Source organism: Chiloscyllium punctatum, chromosome 23 (genome assembly GCF_047496795.1).
Source record: "Chiloscyllium punctatum isolate Juve2018m chromosome 23, sChiPun1.3, whole genome shotgun sequence".
NCBI classification, from domain to species: Eukaryota; Metazoa; Chordata; class Chondrichthyes; order Orectolobiformes; family Hemiscylliidae; genus Chiloscyllium; species Chiloscyllium punctatum.
The window spans coordinates 81,237,604-81,260,166 of NC_092761.1; the positions used below are offsets into that span (position 1 = coordinate 81,237,604).

The 22,563-nt window shown below is 42.8% G+C and overlaps 1 protein-coding gene across 1 annotated transcript in view; it reads right to left on the minus strand.

Moving 5' to 3' along the window:
• sik2b (salt-inducible kinase 2b) overlaps positions 1 to 22,563 on the minus strand; it is a 141,349-nt gene that overhangs the window by 74,579 nt on the left and 44,207 nt on the right. Inside the window, exon 3 of the mRNA XM_072593267.1 lies at positions 14,546 to 14,609. Within this exon, the coding sequence (XP_072449368.1) occupies positions 14,546 to 14,609 (64 nt within the window). The remainder of the gene's footprint in view (positions 1 to 14,545; positions 14,610 to 22,563) is intronic.

The following is a 22,563-nucleotide window of genomic DNA, read 5'->3' on the forward strand; positions in this document are numbered from 1 at the left end:
AGGGATCGAATGGCCTCAGCCTGCTCCTACCTTTTATGTTTCTGAGCTAGCAGGCAAAAGCTAAGTGCCAATATTATTTGGCCTCAATAGCTTAAAGTGCTAATAAGCATCTTACTCGACGTGTGGAAGAGTGTATGGATATGCACACACAACTTGTAATCACATTCAGATTAGTAAAAAGATATGCCAAGTCAGGAGAGTGATGCAATATTGCCCACTTGCCTGGGTGTGTGCAGCTCCAACAACGCTCAAGCAGCTTGTCACCATTCAGGACAAAACAGCCCACTAGATTAGTACCACATCCATCTACTCCACTCAATGTGTGTACTGTCTACAAGATGCACTGAAGAAATTCACCAAAGATCCTTAGTCAGCACCTTCCAAACCCACAGCCACTTCCATCTTGAAGGCCATCATCACTTGCAAGAACCCCGCCCCAAGCCAGTCACCATCCTGACTTGGAAATATATTTTGTCAGGGGTGGGGCAAAGAATAGAACTGAGGAAAAGGCATAGAAGGCAAAGCCAAGACTAAAAGCAACAATTACCCAAAGCACAATGCAATTGAGGCTAAAAGGAAAGTGAGGGAAGTACAATGTAGAAGTGTCCAAAGAAATGGAGGGATATCGTAGAATGTGAATTGGTGGGTTAGAGCAGGAAAGGTGATGAGTGCGTTCAGAGTTAACAGATGCTTCTTGCTTCTATAGATAATTACACTCGACTGAAGACACAAACAGAACACAAAAGAGACTAGGTTAGTTTTTGGGAAAATAGGGAGGACATGCCAATTCCAGCTTCTTGCAAGTGTGACCTGGTGATCTCACATGGCAGTCACACTTCTGCCAACGTCTTGCCTCAAGAGGTACCTTCAACCCAGTAGAGACGGTGAGGTGGATCTTCCAGCTTGGTAGGTTGGAAGTACACTTCACAAATATGAATGCACTTAAATTTTAACAAGAATATGTACACATTCTGGGCGCAGGTTTATGAATAATCCAGCCCCTAAGAGAAAAATGCACACCCAATAATTATTTTAAAAACTAAAATTCAGCACCTTGAGAGACTGCTCATTAAAATGATTCATAAAAGGAACAGGTTCTGGAATCTGTAATTCTGATGTGCTCTTAAGCCCCAAATAAGCTATCCAAACAAGTTCTCATGTCACTATACATCTTACTGCTGTTATATTGATGCTGACATTTTTAATTTATGATATGTTTTGTGAACTAAACTTCAACTGAAGTAGTAGTAATACCTTATAAAACAAATCACAGCAACTTTTACAGAAGAGGGACCTGGCATAAAGAAATAGTGCTTTGAACGTGCCAGGAACACAATAGTCAGAGTGCCAATAAAAACCGCCATAAAACGTTTTAAACGGTGATTTAAAACAGATAATCAATGCTTTTGCATTCGGACAAGAATCCCACATGGAAAAATTCAAGGAGTGGAGTTTTTATTGCTCCATAATAGAGGTTTAGTGTGTTGTCTAAGGCACAGGTTGTAAAGTTAGTATTAAACAATGCTGAGGTATACGAGGCGATCAGATTTCTGTCTTTGCAACCAATGCGTAACCATAGGGTCTCGAGAATGCCAGATTTGGGTTTTTTTCTTGCCTGCTCTTTCAAATTTGTTAGCAGATTGTTATTCATACACAGTGATCAAAATAAACAACCATAGCCATGATCAAACCACTTCCCTTTGGGATGCTAATGCCACTTCCCTAAAAGTGGAGATGTGAGATCCTTTGGAATCCACCCCTTTCTATAAGGAGGGCGTTCCAAGGTAGCACACGTTCACTCTCTGGTCTCTTCTGGAGTGTATTCCCATTCACAGGGACCCCCTAAAAATAAGTTAGTCTTCAGAGGATCCCAAGGAACGTGCTCACAATCAAATCACTGAGTGTGCTGCAGAATAAACTCCCATTTGCAAGGCATCCCTAAAGATGGTCCCACCACTTGCAGAGGGTTCCAAGAAGCATGTTGCCATTTGCAGAGAGCCCCTAGGACTAGCGAAGATTACCTCAGTGTGGCACAATTTCCCTTCCCGTTTAGGCTGGTAGCAGTGCTGTTGAGACTCCATGGAGGAGTGGGGAAATCTAGAAATACAAGTGGTCAAATCAGTGACCTCTGAAAAACCAGTGCCCTAACCGGATAACATTTTCAGACCCAGGTCTAGGGAGCAACAGGGTCCAGTGCCCAATCGTATAGAGTAGAGAGAATGATAAAAGGCCAACTCACCAATGTACTGCTCAGGAGCTCCAAATGAATGGGTGACAATTTAAGCTTGTTTAACTTGGACTTCATTAACCCCAAAATTGATATAACATCAGGACCGAGATGGCAGCTGTTTTATATTTGTAGATATTGCGGTTACACTTGGGTTCTCTGTTTTACAATCCAATCTCAAAATAATAATTTGTTAATTCCGTGGCCAAGATTATTGAACACATTGATGAGCAATATGATGTCATTAGCCTGATCGGGAAAACAGAATTTGACAGCACATTTCAAACCTATCGTGACTACGTTGGCTCTTTGGTAGACCTGTCCTTAGTTGAACACCATCACTTCCCCTTACAGCTCTACAACTACATTCACTACATTAAGTACAAAATGTCTCCAGTGCTCTGAAATATTTACTTTTCACTTATGCCAAGCCATACTGTTCCCAGACTGAGAACACATCAAGCCGAGTAACCCTTCGGAAGGTGCTGGCAGTATGACCCAGGGCAATTCACACACCCCAAAATTGTGGGGATGGAAGGCTGACTGCACCTAACCTTTGCTCAGTACTCAGCTCTCAACCATTAGAAGACAGGAGTATGCAGAATGAAGACTGGGAATGCAAACACTTCCTGTCACCAATGTTAGGCATCGAAGGTCAACTTGTTCTGCCAGCCAGCCAACCAGAGAACCTGGCCTAGTGGTTGTGGAAAAATAGCCGTAGTTACTTCTCTGTTAGAGAGGAGCAAGTGGGGCACCACTCCATATTAGGCACCGGGACAAAGAGTCAGACAGCACAGGTGACATCATCCTTCACCATGCTCCAGCTATCCAGCCAACTGAGCTAACCAGGGTGGGGGGGAGAGGTGGTGGAAAGTAATAATCCAGAACCCCAGGCTAGTTCTCTGCAGACATGGGTGCAAATCCCACCATGGCAGATGGGGAAATTTGACTTCAATTTCAAAACTCTGAAATTAAGATGACAGCTGACCTAACAATAACTGTGTGTCAATGGTTATAAAAACCTAACCTGGCTCACTAATCCCTTCAAAGAAGGAAATTTGCCATCTTTGCCTGGCTCAGCCGACATGCGACTCCAGACACATAACAATTAGTTGATTTTGAACTGCCCTCTGGGCAATTCAGGATGGGTCATAGTGCTGGCCTAGCTAATGAGGCTCATGTCCACAAGGAATAAAATAAATCTATAACTAACACACAGGGGCTCATCAGTTACCAAAATTCCCCAGATGGCAGATATTTCGATTTCTCTTTAAAAATATTGGCACAGGCAGGGAGCATTTCTACAGCCTCCTTAACATACAGCAGCATCATCACAGGGGCTCCCTCCAGAAAACACTTCTCCAATGTTTCAGTTATTTAATGCACTGCATTGGATGAAAACTCAATGCAACCTTTCTCCTTCAATCATCTCAGGAGCAGGGACAAAAGGTGGCTTAATCCACAAAATCCCAGAATTGTTACAGCACAGGAGACAAGACCTTTGGCCCTTATCAGCACCAGCTCTCAAAATGAGCAATGACCTAGTGCGAGTTTCACCAGAACCCTGCACGTTCTTCCCTTTAAAGCGAGCAGTTTCATGGCCTTTTGGATACATCGATTAAACCTGCGCCACCTCACTGGCCAATGAGCACTTCAAAACCTAACCATTCTGTGAGATAGAAAAGGGGTTTCCTCATTTCTACAATGGTTTCTTTTGCCAATCACCTCAAACTTGTAGGTGAAAGTGAGGACTGCAGATGCTGGAAACCAGGGTTTAGATTAGAGTGGTGCTGGAAAAGCACAGCAGGTCAGGCAGCATTCGAGGAGCAAGAAAAACGACGTTTCGGGCAAAAGCCCTTCATCAGGAATGGAGGCAAGGAGCCTCCAGGGTGGAGAGATAAATGGGGGTTGGAGGTAATTGGTCAGAGAGGAGGGTGGGGGAAGGTAGCAAGGACATCATTAGTGGAGATGGCGAGGTCCAGGAAGGGGAGGGGGTGCCAGAGATGGTCCAGGTGAATTCAAGTTCGGGGTGGAATGTGTTGGTGAAGTTGTGGTGCCGATGCAGTAATCAACGGAGCGGAAGAAGAGGTGGGGAGAGGTGCCAGTGTAACTACAAAAAAATTGAATGTTCTATGTAGCCGACAAAGCGACAGGCATAGCTGGGGCCCATACGGATGCCCATGGCTACCCCTTTGGTCTGGAGGAAGTGGGAGAATTCAAAGGAGAAATTGTTAAGGGTGAAGACCAGTTCAGCCAAATGAATGAGTGTGTCAGTAGAAGGGTACTATTGGAGACATCAGGAGAGGAAGAAACAGAGGGCTTGGAGGCCCTGGTCATGGCAGAGGGAGGTGTAGAAGGACTGGATGTCCATGGTGAAGATAAGGCGTTGGAAGTTGGGGAAACAGAAGTCTTGGAGGAGGTGGAGGGCGTGGGTGGTGTCTTAAACCTATGTGGGGAGTTCCTGGATGGAAGGGATTTGCTACTTTTCCCTACCCTCCTCTCTGACCTATCACCTCTATCCCCACCCCCATTCACCTATTCTTTGCTACCTTCTCCTCAGTCCCACCATGCAATGCCACCCCCCCCCATTCATCTCTCCACCTCAAACCTGTGCCCACTTGATCCTGATCCTTTCATCAGTTGTCTTCCCTATCTACTCTGCCCACACATTCATGATTTTGAGCATTTCCAATAAATGTCCCCTCAAGTCTTCTTTTGTCCAAAAGCATCATCACTCCCTGGGCTGAGATTAGGAGTTAGGAGGACTGTCAACTTGGGTTTCCATTGTTATCCTGTGCATGTTCCCCAAGCAAGTGCACTCTGCTCGATCAAAAATCAGCCTCAATTATGATGCTTGCCACAGTCAAGAGGTCCACAACTAATACTCACCAAGGTTTGTACATGAAGAATAGTCACTTGAACGATGAACACTGCAAAGTGACTACTTCCTCTGATTAACAGTCAACATCAAATGATTCAGACATAAACTCACTACCTTCAAGGAGGTGACATTTTTTGGGAGGTTTCATCATTCCAGAAATCGTTGGGTTAAAAAAGTTACAAAGGTGATTGAAGGAGGAATCTGACAGAGAAGTACAAAGTATGGCAAATTGGATAAGGCAGACAAAGGAAAACGGGTCTCCATTGGCTAATGATACAAGGACTAATGGGAAACAGATTTAAAACTTTGGGCAGAAGTGATGTTTTGATAGTGAGTGCTAATGCCTGGGACCGCACTGCCAATGAGGCACAATGGAAGCAGAATCAATTATTCTAAGAGCAAATTAGACACTTGAGGCAAACTAACTTGCAGGTTAACCGCAACAGAGCAAGGGAAGACTGGATTGCTTCACAGGGGCCTGCAGGAACTCAACAGCCGAATTACATCTTTCTGTCCTGCAAACGACCACAAGACCAGAAATATTCTGAGGAAGGAGCGAGCAAATTTCCAGCATGGTAGCAGAGCACAAAAATTGACGTGCAGACAGCACTGAATAAGACAGGTCATAAAACAGCAGGGCTGAAGGTTATCGCTCAGTTTTGGATTGGAGTGACTCAGAGACAATTTTCCACTGCAGTGAGGCAATTCTGTTGCTGGCTGACACTGTAGTTCTGGAGCAGTGTGAATAATTGAACAGAACCCAATGCAATCGAGCACAGACTGAGTACATTTTTCAGGCTGAACACAAAAGGTTAAAGTGTTCACCAGGAGGCACATGAATGTGACTGCTATGCATTCTTGACATTAAAAATATTTGGATCACCCCTGACAACAGGTATCGGTAGTCTGCTATTAACAGTGGTGGTTTTGTTAGAAATCTACTATTCCATAATTGGTAATGAACGCAATTTTCACCTGGTATGCCATACAAGTGCTGAAAGTATTGTATCAGCAATTGAAATGAAAGAGAAAAAGAGAGACAAAAAAAGGAGAGACACAGGAACAAATCGTTGAAACAATTGAGTTTTCTTCTCTTGCATATTTTGACAAGATCCTAACAAGAGGAGCGGTTGCAAAGTTTGGGGAATGAGCTATTTACATTACAAGATGACAATTTAGATGTTTACATCACAATCAGATAATTCTGTATCAAAAACAGAAGTTGCTGGAAAAGCTCAGCAGGTCTGACAGCATCTGTGAACAGAAATCAGAGTTAATGTTTCAGGTCTGGTGACCCTGGTCAGAACCCAGATAATTCTGTATTCATTTGCTTTTCCATACTTTCATGCAAAAAGCAAGCATTTATAAATACCTCAACACAAGTCATATCGTGCAGGCTTCAATACTTATTATCTGCTCTCCCATTGTTTACAAGTAGTTGGAAGCCATGTCTGCATCAGTCAGCTAAAAGTCAACAGATGGTCAGAGTTCTGATTCTGGTAAAATAAATGTTAACTATCGTCAAGTGCATACACAATTTGCACTCTGGACAAATAAAGCTTGCCAGAGTACAATTCTTGACTTGATTTATTATTGTCATATGTACCAAGAGACAGTAAAAGTATTGTTTTGCAAGCTATCCAGACAAATCATACATTACATAAGTATATCAGGGTTATAGACCAGAATATATTGTTACAGAAGAGAAGGTGTAGAGAAAGATCAACTCTAATATGAGGGGTCTGATTACAAACAGGAAGGAAGGTGTTCTTCAATCTGTTGGTACATGTTTTCAAACTTTTGTATCTTCTGCCTGATGGAAGAGGGTGGAAGAGAGTATAACTGGGGTGGGAAGAGTCTTTGATTATGTTATGATTTGGAGATGCCAGTGTTGGACTGGGGTGTACAAAGTTAAAAATCACAACACCAGGTTATAGTACAACAGGTTTAATTGGAAGCACACTAGTTTTCAGAGTGACGCTCCTTTATCAGGTGGTAGTGGAGGGCTCAATCCTAACAGAATTTATAGCAAAAATTTACAGTGTGATGTAACTGAAATTATACATTGAAAAATTGATTGTCTGTTAAGCCTTTCATCTGTTAGTTTCACTTCTTTCATGTGTAAATCACAAAACTTTTTTTATATTAAAAAGTTGCATTCTCGGGTTAGCTGTTAACAATGGTGATAGCTAGACAATATGTTGAAGGTGTTGGCCCCCCATGTTCTCTGTCTATGCCATGACGTTTAGATTGATCCTAATCTAAAAAGTGAGATAATGGAGTTCTACATGAATGCTTGTAGTTTTTAAGCAAAGTACAATGTAACCCTGAAAGTACAAATTCACCCCACAAAATATGTGTGCACATGTGGGTCTTTGTCTGTCTGCGTGCGCCTGTCTGGGTTGGGGGGTTGAGTGTGAGAGAAAGTATGTGTGTGAATGCAGAGTGTCTGAAGTCTGTGGGGGTCTGTGGGGGTCTGTGGGGGTGTGTGTGTGTGTGTGTGTGTGTGTGTGTGTGTGTGTGTGTGTGTGTGTGTGTGTGTGGGTGTGTGTGTGTGTGTGGTGCAATGGTGGTCACCTATAAATGTGACATGTCATCTGTTAGAATACAGTGATAGTTTCACTTCATTCATTGCACTACACACACACTCAACCACCGACAGCGAGACAGAGACCCACATGCACATACATTTTGTGGGGTGAATTTGTATTTGCAGGTTTACATTGTACTTTGCTCAAAAACTGCATGAATTTATGTAAAACTCAGTTATCTCACTTTTTAAGATTAGAATCAATCTAAACATCATGGCATAGACAGAGAACACAGGGGGGCCAACATCTTCAACATATTGTCTAGCTATCAACATTGTTAACAGCTAACCTGAGAATGCAACTTTTTAATATAAAGAAGGCTTTGTGATTTACACATGAAAGAAGTGAAACTATCACTGTATTCTAACAGATGAAAGGCTTAACAGACAATTAATTTTTCAATGTATAATTTCAGTGACATCACACTGTAAATTTTTGCTATAAATTCTGTGTTACGATCGAGCCCTCCACAATCACCTGATGAAGGAGCGTCGCTCCGAAAGCTAGTGTGCTTCCAATTAAACCTGTTGGACTATAACCTGGTTTTGTGAGATTTTTAACTTTGATTATGTTGGCTGCTTTCCCGAAGTATAGACGGAGTCAATGGATGGAAGACCAATTTGCCGGAGAGACTGGGCTGTGTTCACAACTCAGTATAATTTCTTATTGTCTTGAGAAGAGCGTTGGTGTGCTTTCCTGACTGCAGTGTTGATGTGGATGGACCAGGATGGATTATTACACTACTTGCACCTCATCTCCCATATTAACTCGTTTAACTATTACAAAAGCAACATCAGCCATGGTTCTGCTGGTTTCTCCACTCCAAATCCCTTGCAGGATCAAAGCAGAGAATTTTGCAAGGGCTCAATTTAAAATCCCGTTCCCCCACACTAACTCAATCATGTACTGGGCAGATCAGATTAGTCTTAAAATGTCCATAACCACGAGTTGTACAAACAAACAAAAACCCAAGGTGACAATTTGCAAATACCAATTGCGGCTTTTGTCTGGTTGGCTCAGAAAAGAAATCACCGGTCCACACAGTGACGGAGTTGGTCAACCACTAACACCGCCAGATTAAAGATTGAGCTAACAAGCACATTTAAACAAAGTGAATTATTGGTGTTCAGGATGTTCATATGAACTGTCCTTATTCTTTTAAAAATCCCACTAGTGTAGACAGAAAGCCCTCAACACTACTAATAATTATGAATTTCATATATCCTAAATTATTTTCCAGGAGCAAGTTAAACATATGAAATAAAATAACCTTAAGTGGCAGAAAGACTGGGCGGCAGGTTGTCAATTGTTGCAGCATTAATACTCAAACAACATGGAGTGCTGTTCTTCCTCTATCACTAACTGATCTCAACCTGAAGGAAGCCTCTCCCTCGGAGACAGCACCGAACAGCTCTTTGGTAAAGGATTCTGATCGGACAGCTGAAGAGTGAATGATAGCAGGCATGCATGCAAAACAGGAAATGATAGCCCTTCAGTGGTGAAGCTACATGCCGCACAGGGTTCATTACACATTCCTGCTGTTATGATTAATCTTGTGACCTGGCTGCACATCACGGACCACTTTGCTTAGTAAGTCAGCGCAGGGCTGAGGAATCTAACGCTGGACTGCCTCTGACACTTGACAGCAATAGGGTGCAGTTGCGACATTACCTCAAAAGATCTGGACAGTTGTGTTGTTTGAGCTGTTACTAACTGCCCTGGTGCAATAGCAAGTGACAGATACTCCCTGTGTTGCTCACTGCTCAATGTAGGAAAGGGCACGAAGCACAAATCTGCTGTTCAGAAGAGCAGCAAATTAAGAAGCTAGAGTTTTGACCAAGTTCATAGAGTGCCACAGTCCATTACGTAATGAGTATAGCATTAAAGGGAAAGGTGGTGTAGAGAGAACCATAACTCTCCCCTGCCCCCACCCCATGGTCCCCTCATTCTTCATCTCAGTGCTTTCATAGGAAGGGAAAGCACTTCACGGCAGGAACAAGTTTGCTGCAAGCTGCCGTTTGTGAGCTGCAGAAGAGTCAGATGTACAGCATAGGAACAGACCCTTCAGTCCAACACGTCCATGCTGACCAGATATCCCAATCCAATCTACACCCATCTGGCCCATATGACCCCACCACCAGGGATATATTTTGCTCCCCACCCCTTTCCGCAAAGACTGTTCCCGTGACTACCTGGTCAGCTTCACGCCCCACCCACACCCCTCTTGGCACCTTCCCCTGCCACCGCAGGAAATGCAAAACCTGCACCCACACCTCCCCTCTCACCTCCATCCAGGGTCCCAAAGGAGCCTTCCACATCCAAAGTTTCAACTGCACATCCACCAATGACATTTATTGCTCCCCATGCAGTCTCCTTTACATTGGGGAGACTGGATGCATTCTCACAAAAGCGCTTTAGGAAACATCTCTGGGACACCAGCACCAATCAACCCCACCGCCCCATGGCTAAATATCTCAATGAAAAAGGTGAGGGAGCAAATTATTGCAGATGCTGGAATCTGTATTGAAAACAAAAATGCTGGAGATCACAGTGGGTCAGGCAGCATCCATGGAGAGACAACAAGCTAATGTCTCAAGGCTAGACGACTCTTCATCAGAGCTGACCTGAAGTGGGAAGGGGATAGTATTTATGCTATAGTTGAGGGTGAGGTGGACGAGTAGTGTGTGCTGGGGGAGAACAATGTTGATAGCTCCGATTACATGAAGGAAGCTGGTTAACAGATCTATCAACAACAAGTGGGCACACTTGTTCTGATTGACTGTAATGCCAAACAGTCACATCCTGAGTGCAAATAAAAACACGCCAATGTTCAATGTCAGCTCCAGGTGTGCCTGTGTATAATGACCACGGTTAAAATTTTCCCTTACTAAGGTAGGGCACAGTTCAATTTCTTTCCCTTTTAAGCAGAAAGATTTTATCAGTATATATAATATGCACTTAAATAAAGGTATTTGCACTAGTTGACAGTTGAGATAAATCTACTTTACATTATTCTTACCTCAATACAGGCACAAGTCATGGATTGTACCATTCTGCTTAATTATGACATGCTGCACTAAACAAAGATTAAAATATTACTCCATTCCCTAATCTGACTCTATTTGTAGTATTCACTATTTCCCAGCTAAACATGTAGGGACACCATCCTGACCCTCAACAGTCCATCTCCAGGTCTCCCTCCTGCCAAATCATCCTGGGCTCCTGACATTAGCTTTAATGAAGTGGGGAAGTGAATAACAAAAATACAAACCTAGGTAATCCAATCTTTGATCCACGAGAGGCACAGTTATCTGAGCTAATCTGGGCCAACGGTGGGAGCGTTTTTCTTGACCTCTGAGCTTCGCTCACTGCCTGGCTCTTACCTGGGCTTGACAGTGACATGTCTGGATAAAGAACAGACCAAGCACGATAAACTTCCTCAACACCCTGAAGCCAATATTGCTCTAGATAAGTGAGCAGGCAAGGAATATAGGAAAAAAGACCATGGACAGGCAGATGGGATTAGTTTAGAATGGCATCATGGGCAGCACAAAGATGGTGGACCTGTTCCTGTGCTGTACTGTTCTCTGCTGCATGCTCATGAACAAATGGTCAGAAGGGAAAAGCATTAGAAGGAGACAAAAAAACATTGCCATCAAGCAGGAAGGAAAGAAAAGCAAAATCAAAAAAAGAGAAGTATGTGATGGTAGAACAGATGCCTTGACCCCATGTGGTGCCATTATCAACAGTCAAGCCCACACTGTAGAGTGTTAAGCCCATGAGTTCCACCTGGTAGTTTTATAAAAGTGCAGTATTAGACTTGAAGGGACCGGCTCAGAATTAATTAGCAGTATCCCGACACTGCACAGTGCTGAATGAAGAGAGGGAAGGGTTACAGTGACCACAGTGGTCTAAAAATGGCCTTTAGAGCACCAAAGGTCATGAAGAAATGATGAACTGTCCCTTCCCACTCTGGCCAACGTCATCCTGATAAGACCAGCTGCTGTTTTTTTTAAAAAGTTTTTTTTTGTTCATTCATTCTGGGTCAGCATTTATTACCCATTTCTAATTACCCAGAGGGCAGTTAAGAGCCAACCACATTGCTATGATTCTAGAGTTACATGCAGGCCAGACAAGGATGGCAGTTTCCTTCCCCACAGGACATTTAGTGAACCAGATGAGTTTTTCTCCACCCCACCAACAATCCACAACGGATTCGTGGTGATCATTAAAAACTCTTAAATCCAGATATTTATTGAATTCAAATTCTTCTGTCTGCCTCAGCAGGATTCGAGTGCTGGTCCCCAGAATGTTACCAGGGTCTCTGAATTAACAGTCCAGTGATAATACCACTAGGCTACTGCCTCCCCTAAAATATCGAATACTTTCTGGTGGAAAGGCCATTTTAAAAGAAGTGCAAGCCAGTGTCAAATCATATAAGTAGTCATCTAATTGTCACTTTGGGAGGTAACAGGCGCACCCTATCAAGTTTTGGTGACTGGTATACCCGAAAAAGGAATTTAAGCTGAAAAGTCTCCTTTTGTGGGTTCAGGATTCTTTCTTCAGCTCTTCACCTGAACACGGCCACTGTTGTCCTCTGCACTTGGTGTACAAAGGAAAAGGGAGCAGGTACAGATGTTTGGTCAACCAAGCCGGTGTCACCATTTTCCCCACATTATCCCCCAACATCCTTCAATATATTTACGGTCTTGAAATCTTAGAGTTGGTTGGTAGTAGAGAAATGGAGGACTGGTGGGAAAAAGAAAGCTGTTTTTTCCCTTTTATTGGTATTTGTGCAAATTTTCCTGATGAATCAAAGACAAAAGGCATCGTTTCTCAGCAATACTCTAGGAGTCCACTGTTGTTGGTCTTCAACATACTCAGTGACTGAGCTTACACAGCGGTCTCCCAAAAACCCAGCACCCTATGAGTGAAGAAATTCCTCATCATTCCTAAATGGTCTCTCTCTTCCTCAGTGTATCCCTTGGTTTTGGACCTTTGCAGGCAAGGGAAACATTCTTCCTGCATTTACCCGTCAGGCCCCGTAAGAGTTTTGTATGGGTCAATGAGATGCTTCAGCTCCTCTTCCTACAAGGTTTGCTGATCAGGACAGTGATGGGATTGTCTGCCTTTACAATGGCTCCAAGTGGGACACTGCATTGAACACTCAGCTGTGTCACAGTAATAAAGAATAAGCTGTCAAAACATAGCAAGCCATCAGCACCACAAGTCAGGTGACTATTCAATAGATAAAATTAACTCCTGCAAATCTGAAGTGTGTCACAGGCAGCTCCATCATACATGTAATCATTTGTAGATTACACTCTAATACCAAGTACTTACAGGTCTCAAAATAAGCTGCAAGACCAGCAATGCTCACAAGGTCAAAATGAAGTAGTTGTTAGTGTGGATTCAGTTAACGTAAGGCACTGGTCTCTGGCAGGAACATATAATGGGATTATCACAACCAGGTCTTTGCCCTGTCTTCTAGATAGATCATTAGCATTACAAACCAACTTCAACGTAATACAAAGCTTTCCATTCTTCAGAAAAGGTTTGTAGTTGCAAACTACAAATATTATTGAAGCAGCATAAAGTACAAGATGATGGTCTCCCTTGCACCTTCTCTCCTGGATGTATTTAATTTCACAAATCAAGAACAAACTGGAAGCTACATGACGACATCTCAATAGATCTTTGGCCAGTTGAGTTCACAACCAATGAATTGCTTTTTCTTATCATTACGTAGACAAACACAACAGACATTTCTGCACTCAGTATCCCAGTAACGAAATAGACCAGATAGGTGTTGTTCCAAATTATTGTGAATGCCAAGCGATGGACAATGTGGCAGAGATCACTAGGGAACGCTGGTCTTCAAATGGTGCCCTGGCTCAACATCCCCTTCAAGCTGTACAGCTGTCCAGCTTGCTCCAACATCCCTCAGGAGGTACTGTGTACGCAAGTCGTATACCGCAGAAGAGTGTGGTGCTGGAAAAGCACAGCAGGTCAGGCAGCATCAGAGGAGCAGGACAGTCGACGTTTCAGGCATAAGCTCTTCATCAGAAATAAGCCTCATTCCTGACGAAAGGAATTCGCCTGAAACGTCAACTCTCCTGCTCCTTGGATGCTGCCTGACAGGCTGTGCTTTTCCAGCACCACATTCAACTCTGATCCCCAGCATCTGCAGTCCTCACTTTCTCCTAGTATATGGTCAGAAGGCAATCCTGCGACAATAATTCAATTAGAGTGCGTATTGGACCTATGATCTTTAACAGCCACCTATCTGGGCAGAAGGAGCCTTGGCATCTCATGTGAAAACCAGCAGCTCTGGCAATGCAGCACTTCTTCAGTACAATTTGAAAAAAAAAGTGTTGCCCTGAATTATGTTTTCAAGTCCTGCTGAACAGTTTGAACAGATGATTTACTGCTTCAGAAGTGAGAACATTGACAACTACATCAAACAATCATACTTAAAAGAGTAAAAATCACAAGATAGTAAAAACAAACAATTCAAAGAAATAAAGGTTCGGAAATTATCTCCTAACCTTGGGAGAAAAAGTAAGTCGAATGGCATCACTACAACCTGGCTTTTCCAGACATCCCATAACTTTTAACCCACATCTGATACTTGGCAAAAATGGGAAACTGTGGTATAATCACTGAATGCCACTTCAAACCATTAAAAACAGGTGTCACAGTAGGAACCTAGCCTGCCTATTCAATTAATTCATTTTAACTTGAACACCTGCACCAGTAGCTTTTTGCACATTGAATTCTGCGGATCTGTTAGCCAGATGTGCAGGAAGTTGATATATAAAAAAATACATAATTAAAAACGCTTACCAAAGATCTCTCCATTCTTAGCGTACTCAGTCACAAGATACAGCATATTTTTGGTCTCCATCACCTGTAGAGAACAAAAGCCAGGAAGTCACATATAACACAACATATCACTATTGAGTTTCTCCAACAACAAAAAAAATGTTTACTGGTGTTGGACATTACAGACCTCAAGAATCTTGAAAAATACATAATATGAAAGAAGAACAGAAATAAGGGTTTCACTTTATAGACCTTCAATCATTACACTCAAAAACATTATCCCGTTTCAACCAAGGGCCGAAAATCACCAGTTAGGCGATTGTACATCAGCATGAAACAGCTTTAAAAAAGGAGAGAAGAAAGAAAACCATGTTTCGCTCATTTCTCTTTCTGAAAACCAAACTCCACATTAAATTCCTATTCAGGAAATTCTAGGCAATTTCAACACCACTCAGGAGCACTTTGCTGGTGAGATCCCCTTCACAGGTTATAGGATGTGCCCTAGTGTTAGGGCTGGGGCTGGAGGGAAGTGCATTGCAAATCCAAGTTCTAACCTCCACCCCTGACTCCAACCTGTAATATTGTTTAATTCTGATGCCTTCAGGTGAAGGAACTTTGTTCAGAATGAAAGCAAAATGTTCTGTACTGACCCCTGTTGGTTTAACACAGGAGTTATTAGTTATCTTTTGTGATCTCCACTGTTTTATGATGAATCACCAGGTCCAGAAGCCTACTTTCAGACTTTCTGTTAAGCCATGTGACAATCAGCCAATAGGAAAGGGGTACATTATAGGGCACAGATTTGATTTTGGGACATTGAAGCCTGCGACACATTAAAGTTAATCATACACTGGAGCAGACTCGATGGACTGAATGGCCTAATCTACTCCTATATCCTATGGTCTTGAAGTTAACTACAAACTGGAAAGCAGGCCTTTGTAGGAGAGGTGCAAGCTCTGAGTTTACACTCAATTCAAAAGGTAGAAGAGAAGGAATTAGTGCATGTTTAACCTGAGACAGTGTGTTCTCCAATCACCTTTCACAACTTATCATACCAAGTACTCCAAACCCTTCCCCAACACTTCCCACACATGGTAACACGGTCCCATATCCAATCTGCACACACTGTTGATATATCTTCCTCCAACATCAACAAGACAGGGCTTTCTCACTTCAGATCCAAAACAGCACAACCCTGGCTCAGCACCTTTCAGAATGCCCAAGGCACAAGGTTTGAATTCTACCCTTAAAACACATGCCAGGGCAGTAATTTTCAACCGAGAGATTGAAATCTGGCAGTGACACAGCAGCGATCCGTTCGGAACGTCACTCAAAATTTTCCCATCTGTTAAACTCCACATGAAGCTGAATCCAACCAGGTGCGAGAAAGGTGGCCGTTCTATTGCCTTCTGTTTGTAATTCAGCAATGACTGCCACCAGTCAAAAAAACACAGGGTTCGGGTGACGGAATCGACTGTGTACACAGAGTCACACAAAATGCCAGCCAGACTAATGGAGCGAAAAAGTCTTCTTTGATGGCTAAATGTGGTTCAATTTGGATCATGTCCCTAATATGACTGCACCTATAGCATAAGACTATACCTCTTTCCCCACAGTTCAACACCTTTTAGGACTATTACCCAGGAAAACCAAAGGATGGTTGGGTGTGGGAAATAAAAAGAATAGTTTAGCAAGCAGTGAACATAATTTGTTTTTATTCCTTCAGATATCCTTTGCAAGACCAACATTTGACTCCCATGCCTATCTGCTCCAAGTGGAGTAGCTTGCTAAGCCATTTCAGAGAGCAGTTAGGAATCAACATTTCTGTGGGTCTGAAGTCACACAGAAGCAATAGAGGCCAAGGATAGCTGATTTCTATCCCTGAAAAAGAACATTACTGAACCAGGTGAGCTTTCACAACAAAATCAATGATGGTCAACTTTACAGAGATTATCTTTCAATTCCAGGTGGTTTTTAAATGGAATTTAAATTCCACCACCTACCATTTTGGGATCTGAACTCTTGTCTCCATAAGTTTGACCTAGAATAGGTGTCCTCCCACTACACAGCATCGCCCTGCGTTTGGGAGAGAGGCAGAGTAGACCGATGTCTAACTGCACTATGGCATTTGATACAGTATCTGAAACTGGAAATGGGAAATCTTTGAGCAAGTTCACCAATGACAGGCCCAAGTATAAACGTGTGATGTGGAGGTGCTGGATGGACAAAGTCAGGGTCCTGCCCAAAACGTCAACTCTTCTGTCCTTCCGATGCAAAACCTGTTGTGCTTTTTCCAGCTCAGCGTTTTATCATCTCTGACTTTACAGCATCTGAAGTCCTCACTATTTCAAAGTCAGAAGTCACAACACCACAACACTACTCCAAAAGCTTGTCATTTCAACTAAACCTATTGGACCAGGGGTGGGGAACCTACGGCCTTCGAGGCCATTTTATGTGGCCTTTTGAATGAATCCAAATTTTGCAGAACAAATCTTTTATTTTTTATTAATTTTTTTTGCCCATTATTTTTATTTTAATCTTAAAATGAATGTATTTAAAATACCAGAGAGTAAAAAAAATTCAATCAAATCAAATAATCCTCACAGACTGACCGCCACAATTGAAAAATTGGTAAGTCATAAGGGCTATTTCAACACCTGCTATGCTCATAATTCCTACAAAAAGCAGTCACAAAGTCATTAAAAAGGTTAGTTAACTTTAGAATTATATTTTTTTAAGTTAGTTAGTACATAGTAGTTAGATTTTTACAAAATTTTGAAGAATATATAATTGATGTTTCTTGGATGCGGCCTTATTAGATTGCAACTAACATAATGCGGCCTGCCAACATGAAAAGGTTCCCCTCCTTTGTATTGGACTATAACCTGATGTAGTGTGACTTCTAACCAAATATAAACGCATGCAGGTTTCTTGAAGTAGGGAAAAGCAGTTTTGGTCCATTGTAGACACAGATCCACAGTTTCACACATTCCACACAGCTTTAGCGCACAACGTTGCTGCACAAAGTCAGGGGCTTCATACATCTATCTATTATAAACCTGATTATAGCTGACCATTGCATAGGAACTGTCGACTTCTAACACAGGCTTGGAGCATGCAAAAATTAAAAATTAATTGTCAGGACATTACTGTGTGAAAGCCAGGAAAAAGCACAGGGCAGTTTACTTGTAAAAAAAAACCTTTCTTCAAGTAATTTTACTTATTAGCCATAAACATACTGCGAAGAAGGGTCTTACAGATAATCATCTGGTAATATATAACTCGAGCATTGCTGAAGAGAGACATTTTAGTCAGAGTTATAGAACTCGAAAACAGTTTGTTGAATCTTTATCTTGTACTCATCAGGGCAATTCACAAGAATACCAATTTAGGGGGGAAACCAACATTTAGACTGCATGAGAGGAGTGCTGATTGGTCAGCAAGCGGACATTGACTGGTAGAGGAGCTGCCTGCTTATCCTCCCATGAAGAGTGCAGACAATGACTGGCAGTTAAATGCTCAGCTTTGTTTAAATATTGAGGCAAGCACCTTGACTTTGGCTAATTCTTAAATGGCCATCCAACCATCACTTTCCATGCTCAGACAGCTGAATGACAGCACTCCAAATGATGGGCTAGATTCATGTGGCAAAAACGAAAGGTACACATCCAACTACAGTCTGCAACTCTGTGCATTTTTTGTTTGTGTTTTTGGTCTGTGTTTGTGGGTGTTGAGGAGGAGGGTGGTGCAAGGTGTAAATCTCAAAAACTGTTGCTATCTTGAGGTAAGATCCAGATGAAGGAAAGGAAAGGAAAGGAGCTCAGAAAGAGTAGGTGATTATCAGTCTTCACAGTCCAGAGGCTGGTGGGCAGATGCTCCACCTTCTCAGTCTCAGATGGACGAGGACAAGAGCAAGTGGGAGGAAAGAAAAATGGATTCATTAACTTCACCTCTCAACACTAGTAAGAAAACAGCCTTTCCCCAGGACAGTTCCCCAAACCCCCAGGAAACATCCATTGTCATAAGAGGTAGTGAAGGGAACAGAACTCATCTACAGCAATTGCAAATCTGATGCCAATTTTTCACCACACCCAGCATTCTTTCTACTGAAGTCCTTCAGAAAGAGTTTGGACAGATCCTTATACTTTGTTTGAAATTGAAAATCTTGGCATTATTTTCCAAGTGAATTGAAAAGTAGTGAGGTGAAAGGGTAAATGTAGGGGAATGGGCCTGGGTGGATTGCGCTTCAGAGAGTCGGTGTGGACTTGTTGGGCCGAAGGGCCTGTTTCCACACTGTAACTAATCTAATCTAATCTAATCTAACTGGCGCAGCGTATAACAGGCTGCTGCTACTTCACTACAAGGCCATGTCATTCTGCTGTCAAAGTCCAAAACCACCCTGTAAATAACTAAATTGAGTCATTAAAGAATCCAGAAAGTGTATAAGATTTTGGCACAGAGTCAAGTCTTTATTGTACACTAAATAATAGCTATAATGTAAGGGGGGGGGGGGGGGGGGGGGGGGAAATGATCATTCATGACTATAACAGCTGGGCAATTGGAAGAGCTAGATGGTACCATCTCTGACAAACAGCATGATTCCAAACAGTATCACACTGCTAGCTATACAAACTCTCATCACAGAATGCTATTGCATAGGAGGCCATTCAGCCCATACATAGTCTGTGTCACTGTTTCAAAAGAGTTGGCACAATCAGTCCCACTTACTTGCTTTTTCTCAGAGCAAAGCAATTTTATTTTACCATTGTCTACCAGTCTTCAATCCCCTTCAGAAAAGCACTAAATGTATTTGCATCCACCACATGTATAGACAGTGTATTCCAGATGGCAACAACTTGCTGTCAGACAGAGACAGAGACATTCTTCCGAATCGCACTGGCTCTTTTGCCAATTATCTTAATAAACAGTGCCCTTTTGTTGCTGACCCTCCAGTTTCTTTTCTTTATTTGATCAGACCCCATCATAATTGAGCATCTGTTAAATCTGCACGTAAAAATTCCCTGCTCATAAAAGAGCAGAATTCTGCACAGAAACAGAAATTGGCATCCTTCATCTCTGGTACCAGGTCAATAAATCTCCTCTACATCCTTTCCAAGATCTTGACACGTTCCCAAAGTTTGATGCTGAGAATTATTTATAACACTTCAGCAGAAGTTGAAGCAGTGTTTTCTAAAGAATTCCCTAAAAGATCACGGAATGTAGGAACAGAAGTAGACCATTCAGTCGACTGAGTCTGCTTCACCAGTCAAGGAGACCGGATCTTTTTCAACTCCACTTTTCCTGCTTTTACCTTGGAAACCATAATTCTCACTGATTAAAAATCTCTCAGCCTTTAACATACTTAATGACCAGCCTCAACAGCGCTAAAGAACTCCATAGATTCACTACCTGCAGAAGAAATTTACCTCATCTGTGCCTGAAGGGCATGACCACTTACTCGGAGATTATGCTCTCTGGCTGAGTCAAAGGGAAAGAACCTTTCTTCGTCCATCCTGTCAAGTCTCCTAAAAATCTTATGTTTCAGTACGGTTGCCTCTCAGTCTTCTAAACTCCAATGAGTACAGGCCCAACCTACTCAACCTCTCCTCGCAACAGTACCTCTACATGGTGTAAGACTGTCTCCAATGCCAGTCAGTATAAATGTTTCCTTAGATAGGAGGCCCAAATCTGTACACCCACCCAGACCCTCTGACTAATGCACCTAACACTATAGGCAATTTAACATGGCCATTTCACCTGACCTGAACATCTTTGGACTGTGGGAGGGAACCAGAGCAAACCCACGCAGACACTGGGAGAATACGCAATCTTCACACACACAGTTGTCCAGGGCTGGAATCGAACTTAGGACACTAGTGCTGTGAGGCAGCAGTGCTAACCACTGAGCCACCAGATGGCTGGAGGAGAAACTGATTTGAATAATGTGACACATCCAGGCAGAACAAACTGTTGGTACAACTTTTGGTCTCCAGCAAACGTAAGGAGTACAAATTTTATATGTTGTTCAGCTATGGTCTGACTGGTGCCTTGTATAATTTCAGAAAAACCTTCCAAAGGGTTTATATTCCATTCCCTGTGAAATAAAGGCCAATCTTCCATTTGCCTTCCCTATCATCACTATACTACTATGCCCATTTCACTGATCTATCTTCTATCATTCACCCGGTTTTTCCACAAGTTTTGTGTTAACTGCAAACTACGCGCATGTTTATGCTATTAATAAATATCAAAAATGCAGTGGCCCTAAAACTGATTGCTGGAGACCACCACCATATACTTCCCTTCTGTTTAAGAAGGGAGCACTCATCACTGATCCCTGCTTCCCATCTTTTAGCAAATTTCTCAATCACACTACCACTCCACTTTAATCCCTAAGGCTTCAATTTTGCTAACAAGTCTAGTACATTTTAGACTAAACCTTCAGAAACCAATACTTCACTCCCCCTTTTGGGGTTGCAGAGTCAGCACCAGTCATTAGACACAGACATAAACAACATATAAAATTTGTACTCATTACGTTTGCTGGAGACCAAAAGTTGTACCAACAGTTTGTTCTGCCTGGATGTGTCACATTATTCAAATCAGTTTCTCCTCCAGCCATCTGGTGGCTCAGTGGTTAGCACTACTGCCTCACAGCACTAGTGTCGTAAGTTCGATTCCAGCCCTGGACAACTGTGTGTGTGAAGATTGCGTATTCTCCCAGTGTCTGCGTGGGTTGGCACTGGTTCCCTCCCACGGTTCAAAGATGTGCAGGTCAGGTGAATTGACCATGTTAAATTGCCTATAGTGTTAGGTGCATTAGTCAGAGGGTCTGGGTGGGTTACTCTCCGGAGGGTCAGTGTGGACTGGTTGGGCCGAAGGTCCTGTTTCCACACTAAGGAATCTAATCTAATCATCTCTGTTCACCTCCCTTCAAGCCTGTGAGATGCTGGTTTTCTGATATTCATTAGACACTCAACAGGGACCTAGCAGAGATGGCTGCACTGCAAAACCAGCTGGGTGACAATTGTTTCATGTTTAGTCCCACATGTACCCATCCATATGATCCTATCCAGCTGGTTGGCACTGGCCAGCAATCGGTAGTGGGAAGTGAAAACAGGAGTGCTGGAGACACTCAGCAGGTCTGGCACTTTTTTTGGGGAGGGGGGGGGGGGGGGGGGTGTTGAAGGGGAGAAAGAAGAGAGGAGAAACAGGGAAAGTGTTGACAGCTTGAGTCCTATATTTGAAGTGTAGGATGGAGAGAGCATTAGTAAGGCTTTGCGAGGTTTGTTACCAGCCTTGTTGATGACCTTCTACTTTCCCAAAGCGATTTAGGTGAAGGAGGTGAGGGATGGATATCAACTACCGGGTGGCGACCCACAGCTGGCAGAGTGACCAGAGGGTCGACATTTCCTCTCCTTCCTTCCTGGACAGGGAGGGATACAGATGAACATTGCTACTGAGAGAGCCTCTCAGACCATCAGACAGGCATCAAGTAAAAAGCTTTTCTTGCTATTGTATGTATCTGAAATGTTATCTCTAAATATTTGTTCACATTCCAGATGCAGAAAGGCAACATGAAGCAGCTCTAAGATAAGGTCACAGGGACCAAATGGACAGTCTCTTTTATGTTGCCTTGGACTGAGGATGAGTGAAGGAAGGAGAGAGATTTATTCATTCAGACCATAATGAACGTCCAGGTGACCTCAGCATTTGCTACAGGGAATAAATAAGAAGCACACCAAAGAGAAAAGGCCCAGAATTGGTGGCAATGTGGACAGTGGTTAGCACTGCTGCCTCACAGCACCAGACACCTGGGTCCAATTCATGCCTCAGGCAACTGTCTCTGTGTGGAGTTTGCACATTCTCCCAGTGTCTGCTTGGGTTTCCTCCGGGTGTCCGGTCTCAACCATGCTAAATTGCCCATAGTGTTAGGTGAAGGGGTAAATGAATGGGTCTGGGTGGGTTGCTGTTCGGAGAGTCAGTGTGGACTTGTTGGGCCGAAGGGCCTGTTTCCACACTAAGTAATCTAATCAAAA